The sequence below is a fragment of the Telmatherina bonti genome (genome assembly GCF_933228915.1).
Source record: "Telmatherina bonti genome assembly, chromosome: 14".
Classification (NCBI taxonomy): Eukaryota; Metazoa; Chordata; class Actinopteri; order Atheriniformes; family Telmatherinidae; genus Telmatherina; species Telmatherina bonti.
In genome coordinates, this window is record NC_136612.1 from 28,367,005 (window position 1) to 28,374,828 (window position 7,824).

Genomic DNA, 7,824 nt, shown 5'->3' on the forward strand with positions numbered 1-7,824 from the left:
GATCTTCACATATTCCCTCGGATTACAGCATCGAGAGCCGCAAATACAGGATGTTAAGAAGCGGGAAGGTGGAGAGGAGGAAAAAGACCAAAAAAACGCACAGCAGAGATGATGGCGAAGATCCAAAGTTAATCTGCTAAACATCTGATGATGCGCGTCCTCTCATCTCTCCCCCCTCTCTACCTCTCACCCTCTCAGCTAAGGCCGACGCTGCTACAAATAATTTGGCTTTGCATCTCAAAATGGTGAAAAATTAATCGATCCGGGCCTGGAGAGTGGAAACAGCGAGGGAAACAGTGAGGAACGGGAGAGCGCGCATAGCGGATGCATCGCTCCGCAAGGCTGCGCGGGTGCGTAGTATGGCTGTATGGATGAGGTTATATGCGTGTGTGTGTAAGTCAGTGTGTGTGTGTGTGTGTATCTGCGGTATGCGGAAACTAGAGGATGGGAAAGCGAAGAGAAATGCATTGGGTCTGCGGTGAGGAGGACACGTGGGGCCGTGGTAACCTCCCTCATCCAGAGCAGCCTCCTCCTCCCGTTGCCATGCAGCCCTGCGCAGGAAGAGGATGCGACAGCTCGGCGGCTGGAGTGCACGGCCGTGGAAGAGCCGTAAAGGGCGTTAGGGGTAAACACTTCATTCATTACATGAAAGTAAAGTCGTGAATGGTGGAGGAGCCTATCAAACAATGACAAGAGGATTACAAATCTGCAGAGAAGGAAGGTGTGTCCGACAGCAGCATCAGAGGCCTCGTCATCGTGTCTCACGTTCCAACTTTGTTTCTGTGGTAACAAGCTCAAAGACTTGGAGATATATATATATATATATATATATATATATATATATATATATATATATATATATATATATATATATATATATATATATATTTGTAAGCTATCACTGCTGGACTTGCAATAAATTCGTGTCTTCTGTGTAATTTAAAATACATACAAGTACCATTAGAACAACATTTCAGTAGGTGAAAATGGAAGTTGGGATCTGATGTGTCACAAATTATTTTCAGATGTTCACTTGAGTTTGAACACTGGAAACCAAATGAACTGATATTCTTGTATTTTAAAACAACGTGGCCATATTACGTTATGATAATAAAGCAAAGTCATTTATGCTACTTTCTTTGAAGAAATGCAGTTTTATTCATCAGTAGGTCTTCTGTTTCTGATTCAAACACCCAGCCAGCAAACAGGGCACTTTAATGATGTATACTCTAAAACATGAGTTGTATCCAACATAAGCTCCACAAAGGTGATGTGTAAGTTGGGGGCAGAGAAACATGAGAGTTCCTGTTTGATTCCTGACTTTTGGTGCCAAACACTTATGGTTGATTGGTTTCTGAACCATAGAGCTCTCTAACTGGAGCTCTATGTGCTGCTATCTCAGCCAACCTGCAGGGTTTAGCCTCCTTGATGCAGTGAAGTCTTCCAGCAACCATCCTGCGACACATCTCACTAATGGAGGCACATTGTGCACTGACAGCCCCCTCTGAATATTTCATTTACCTCCCTTTGAGACCGACAATGAATGAGCGAAAGCAGAAAGAGATGAATAACAGGGGGAATGCAGCATCAAGGAATAAATATGCTTTTTTATGTCCATCCACCCAAATAACAGACTGCTGAAAAAATTGCTATTTTAAACTGAAAACACAAATAATTTTAATTTAAATTTGATTATCTTCTGTTAATCTGTACACAAACATCTCCTCTTTCTTCTTCATGGGCTTGGCAACATTGGCAGTCACATAATTTTCAATTAAATACTGACAAAGTTAAGTAATATTGAATTAACTTTTATATACAGTCCCATAATGATGCACAGTTTCAATGGGAGAGTTTAGTAGTTTAGAAGAGACACCTGTTGCACGTGTAAGCGGAGCTGTGAGCAGCCAGAGCTACAGCGTAGTTGACTGATGGGTCTTAGACATCCTCAAAAAGCAGATTCTGATGTGAGTTCTTTAGTGGGAGTTGTGGGGTTGGGGTCCTTTTGAAAACAAAACTGGGAAAGCCACGATGAAAGCCTCAAGCAATTCGTAAGTTATTCCCATTTTTAAAAAATCAGCAAAAACACAGTGGGTCGCACAGTTCACTAACTAAGGAACATTTTATAATCTATAAAGCAACTGAAGGACTGTAAGAACATGATAAATCTCAATCGAGGCAAAGTTGAAAACAATACGGCTGTTATTTTAAGGCCGCAGACATTATTCTGCACTCAGAATCTCCACACATCCTGAACACTTTTCATTGATCATAGTCTGTTACTGAATTCAACAGATGGGGGTAAAACCCTACCATATAGAGAAAAATATATGAAACAGACACAAACATGATGCACAGTTTTCATCAGACTTCATTTAAAGTTTGACTGAGGTAAAATGAAAAAATAAGTTTAATAAGAGAATTTTTTAATCCTAAAACGGGGACATCAAACTTCAGGAAGGCCACTGTTCTCCAGGTTTTAAATGCTTCCCTCCTCCAACAAGTCTGATTCTTGTCAAATGGATCCAACAACTTGTTGCCAAGTTCTGCAAAAAGACACATTTTAGGTACAGTGTGTAAGAACTGCTGTCATCTTGTGAAAAAGATGGATAAAGCACGTTGTGAATAGATGGTGGCTGTCAGTTAGGTGTGAATGGAGTCAGTGACCTCAGGTGTAACGATACATCACAGGTAACTACTTCATTGTGTGCTTTCTATGGTTCTTGTAAGACATTACTTATCCTGTAAGTTGCTCTAACACCCACTAAAAATAGCCAGAAGTGTAGCAACAAACTTGTTTTCAGAGACACTATTGTAAACATGGTGGATCAAGCATAGCAGCTGCCATGAATGTGGACCTGCAACAAATGGCTCTAATGGTTCAAATGGTTCAAAGAGAATAATCACAGTAATTATTTTAGTATTTATTAGACACCAAAAGACAGTTTTTAATTATATCCATCCTTTCATTGATTCATTTATTAATTTTTTATACAGTTTAGTCAAGGCCGGTTTATCCAATGGGCTTTATGGGCACAGTCCCAGGGGCCCACGCCCTCTTGGGACCCATTTGAGGCCTATTTGGGGCCCATGTGGGGCCCATGTGGGGCTCATGTGGGGCCTACGTAGGGCATACACCAGTGGTTTAGACATGAAACAAAATGTACATAAGAGTCAGATAGTTAGACCACAGTGTTTAGTGTATTGCCAATGGTATTGCTGGCTGAGAGATGTCAGAAATGTTGTTTCAAAGTGTATACCTCACAATTTTCACAATGCTGCGGTGGGGAAGGGGGCCCCTGGCACACTCTGGGCCCAGGGGCCTTTGCACTTTTAATCCTGCCCTGAGTTTAGTTCAGTTCAGGGTTGGAGAGATGCTGGAGCCTACCACAGCAAGAGAAACAGGGTACACCCTGAACAGGTTGCCAGTCAAGACAAACAACCATTCACGTTCACAGTCATTCATGGGGAGAATTTACCGATTATCCATGTCTTTGGATGGTTTTTATGATATATCACACATTTTTGGTCATTGACCTTTTATTTTGTTACATGCTGCACCTTTAATGTGAGTCAGATGTGTCAAAGCAGGAAACATCTAAAACCTGTCAGACAGTGGCCTTCAAGGAACGGAGTTTAAGACCCATGCTTTAAAGAGAGATAATAAAAAAAAAACAACAAACATATACAAACATATGATTATATTTAAAGCAAAATTCAGAAGTCAGCATCCGTAGTGTGGTGGGAGCACGAATCTACATGGTTCACTTATACATGTATGACAGGAACATTAATGCTAAATGACACACACTGGTATTTGAGGAGCATATGCTGCCACCCAGATGACATCTTTTTATAGGATCGTTTTTGTTTCACTAAAACAATGTAAGGAATCATAATACTACACTATTAGCAGTCAGAACTCCAGACTCTTTAGCTTCAATAAGAACCAATGGATCTTTAGTTGGTTTTTTTGTCAGTCTCTCTGATTAAATATTTGTGTAAAATGTTGAAGGGCTGTAGATCTGAACAGCACAGCCTTGTGTGTAAAGTCACACTACCCTCTACTGTGCACATAGCTGTATCACACTTGCAGAGGCTGAAATAATCAGTCAGAATAAGAAAAAATCTTCAGCTTTCTTTTACAAATGCACTACTCACAAAAAGTTTGGGATATTCAGCTTTTTGTACAAAGTCAGAGCACACCTAAAAAGCATAACAACCTTTACAGGTGAACTTGATTTGACCTCTTCCAAACTTTTAAATGCACATTTTCTGTTCACTGTTCAGCTATTACTTGCAGAACATGCTGGTCTGAACTATGAATAAACCATTAAATGTGTGATTCAATAACACGTTGTATTTAAACAGTCATCCTCATCATGTTCACATTTTAAATCATATGAACAAGAGGAAACCTAAAGCATGACCAGTTATTCAGACACTGTTTATGTGTACCATTCTTAGGTTTTATTTCAATAAATTATTTGAGATGATCAAGGTAATACCACTGCATGATTCTACTTTAATGTCTTTCATTTATGATGTAATGAAAATGAAATGAAAATGAAAATGAAAATGAAAAATACTTTATTAATCCCCAAAGGGAAATGCAATATTGTAGTAGATAATTAATTTGAGGAGGTCTTGCTCCAGAGGCTGATGGCTGCTGGCAAGAATGATCTTCTGTATCTTTCAGTCTTACATGACCTGAAGAAGCCTCTCACTGAACACACTTTGTTGTTTCTCCACTGTGTTGTGGAGAGGGTGTGAAGAATCCTCCATCATCTTCATCAGCTTGTGCAGCATTCTTCTTTGGACAATCAGCTCCAGCAGCTCCAGAGTTACTCCAAGCACAGAACCAGCTTTCTGGATCAGTTTGTTGATTCGCTTCAAGTCTCTGGTTCTGATGCTACGACCCCAGCAGATGCTGCAAAGCTGACTGCACTCTCCACAACAGACTTATAGAAGATATGCAACATCTTGGTGCAGAGTTAAACTATCAGTTAAAATATCAGTGTAGCATAAATATTTTACATTTTCTGTAATTTTTAAACATTTTGAGTTGTTGGGAAACGATTTCCCTCTGTGCATTCAAGCTGTTTGGTGATAGAAGAGTGTTAGAAAAGACTGGTATTGGAAGATAATCCGATTATCTACCGATGCATTTTTATTTCTACCATATTCTGTGTCGAGTAGACTATTTTTTTTTAATGTTTCGACGTTTGCTATTTTATTTTATGTCCTGTAAATTTATACTTTATTTGATAAATGATAATATTAGTGAATATAAGTGGAAGATAAACTTATGGTGGAAAAAAGTGAAGTTTTCACGTTTGACACCTTGTCACTGGGTCAATTAGCATCATTACTTCCAGCTTTGTGTTTGGAAGAAGCTGCAGTCTGACTGTAATCAGCTAAGAGGCCATAAAACAGCGTGACAAAGGCGGCGGCCTTTCACTCCTATATCTCTGCTAGAAAAGCGTCCAGACATTGGGAGACTATGAATGGTGTCCTCGGTGTGAAGGCTGCCGGTGGACAACCCAGGCAGGTGTTCCCCTGCTCCCACGCTGACTGTGGAGCAACTTTCAAGAGGGAGTGGAAACTGAAGGAGCACGAGACGGTGCACACCGGAGCGGTAAGCGAGCGTTTCAGCTGCGTGCGAGCTGCTAAATATAGCCAGCAAACTAGGTTGAAGTGGCCTATTTGAAAGCTGGGGATGTAAAGGATGTGATGATTTGTCACAGCGTCCGTGTCGGTGCGAAGTTGATGGATGTGGTCGTCGCTTCAAGAGAAAGTCCCACCTGAGGAGCCACATGCTTGAACACACAGGGAAGAAGTTCCAGTAAGTTTAGATAAAAGTCGCACTGTTCATGTTTTCTCATCCAGCTGCTTATTTTTCTTCTGGCTTTCTGCAGATGTAAGTTCGTGAGCTGCACCAAGACTTTTATCAACGCAGGCAAGTTAAAGAGACACGTGAGCTACGCTCATGGGGAGAAAAACAGCTACTTTAAGGTTTGTCTTGCACTTTCACCACCAGATGGCGACAAAGTAACGCGTTTTAACTTGACATTTCGTTTTCGAGCTTTTGTGTTGACCTGGCAACTTTCCTCATGTAGTGTAACCAGCCAAACTGCACTTTGACCTTCAGAAAGCGCAGGTTGTTCAAGCTGCACTTGGAGGAGCATGGTGTGCATGCCAAGTTTAGGTATGTCCCCTCTTTTTCAGAAAAGCTTAAATGTTTTCAATAAATGGTGAAATTATGCAAATCAGTAAATTCATATGGCTGTTGCCTTGTTTTCTCTTCCTGTTTGGATGTTTAGATGCTCTAAAGATGGGTGTGATGCTACGTTTAATTCCCACATTGCCCGCAAAGCTCATGAGAAAAAGCATACAGGTTGGTCTATTTGAGTGAGGTATTTTTAAAATGGACACATGGTGGCATCTTTAACTTGTCTGAATCTGAGACGTTGGTGTCTGCAGGTTACCGCTGCCCTCGCGCGAACTGTCAGGTACTAGAACACACATGGAGTAAACTTCAGAAGCACTTGGCCAAACATCCAGGTAAATATTTTGGGTCATGTTGCAAGAGCTAATGAACCAAATCCCAGGAGAGGTTGTCCTTGTCTAAACTTGGTGCTTTAACGCAAGACATGTGCCTTTTTCCCCTGGTTCCAACACGTTTCAGCCACCTTTACATGCAACGTGTGCAAGAAGGTGTTTAAGAGAACGGATGCTCTGCGGAGGCACAAACGGATCCATGCTTCACATAAGCCAGTGCTGGTGTGTCCGAGAGATGACTGCCAAGCGTATTTCTCTACAACCTTCAACCTGCAGCACCACATCCGTAAAGTGCACCTTGACCTCCTGAAATATAAATGCTCTTTCCCTGACTGCCCTCGTGTGTTTGCAATGCGGGTGAGTAAGCAATAAACTAGAACATAAAAGTAAAATCTAATTTTCTAACTGGTAACAAGTGATTTCTTTACACTTTTTATTCCACAGGAGAGTATGATGAGACACCTGCTTCATCATGATCCAAGTGCCATCACTTTGAAGGCAAGCCCTGACATTAATATGCCACTGTGTAGCTGGAGGGCAGAGTAGAGGTGCAGTGTCTCTTAAAACCTTTTTGAAGTGCTCCTGGCTTTTAAGCGAGTGAAGGGAAAGCAAAAGTTTCAGTTCATATCTGAGACACTTGAACTTTTTCAAAACCATTTTAATCCACCAGATGCGCAAGAGGCCCAAGAAGTCCTGGCAGAAGCGCCTGAACGGACACCAGCTGCCCCTTGTGGAGGAGGATCTGCGTCGCCTCTTCACTCTGCGCATGCGGATTTCCCGACGTGCCAAAGTGGAAGCCAACCTGTCGGGCCTCTTCAGTGAACGCAAGATTCCTCACTACGTTGACCCAGAGGTCAACCTGCGTGACCTGTTTGGGCTCAAACGGCCCCGTCCTGTGGAGAATCTGGAAGCTGCTCCAGTGAAAGGTTAAATAAAAATGTACACGGGAGCTGTTTTTTTTTTTTTTTTTTTTTTAGTTATGATGAAATTGGGTTTTTTAGGTTTAAAAGTAGCTTAAATGCATAAATTTTTTATGACATATTTGGTTTCAAGGCTCCAAGGATTTTCCGGTTTAATTTTAAGACCAGAGGTCTTATCTGAAATGCTTTATTTTGGTAACATTGTTGACCTAATAAAGTTGGTTCAAAATGGCACTCGATTGCAGAGGGTTTTTCTGCTGGATGTCTGCCCATCAGTAGCAGCTGATTCAGTCCTTGCTCTGATTTAATTGCAATTGAAAGAACATTTTATTGTTGGCCCACA

The 7,824-nt window shown here is 41.2% G+C and overlaps 1 protein-coding gene across 1 annotated transcript; it reads left to right on the top strand.

Annotated features, from left to right (window-relative positions):
- Nucleotides 1-5,503: 5,503 nt before the first annotated feature.
- 42sp43 (P43 5S RNA-binding protein) lies at nt 5,504-7,492 on the top strand (the record flags this gene model as incomplete). The annotated part of the gene is made up of 9 exons (XM_079253114.1): nt 5,504-5,638; nt 5,748-5,845; nt 5,919-6,015; nt 6,120-6,208; nt 6,324-6,397; nt 6,484-6,564; nt 6,689-6,918; nt 7,006-7,059; nt 7,232-7,492. The coding sequence occupies 9 exons, from the start codon at nt 5,504-5,506 to the stop codon at nt 7,490-7,492; spliced, it is 1,119 nt and encodes a 372-aa protein (XP_079109240.1).
- Nucleotides 7,493-7,824: the final 332 nt, after the last annotated feature.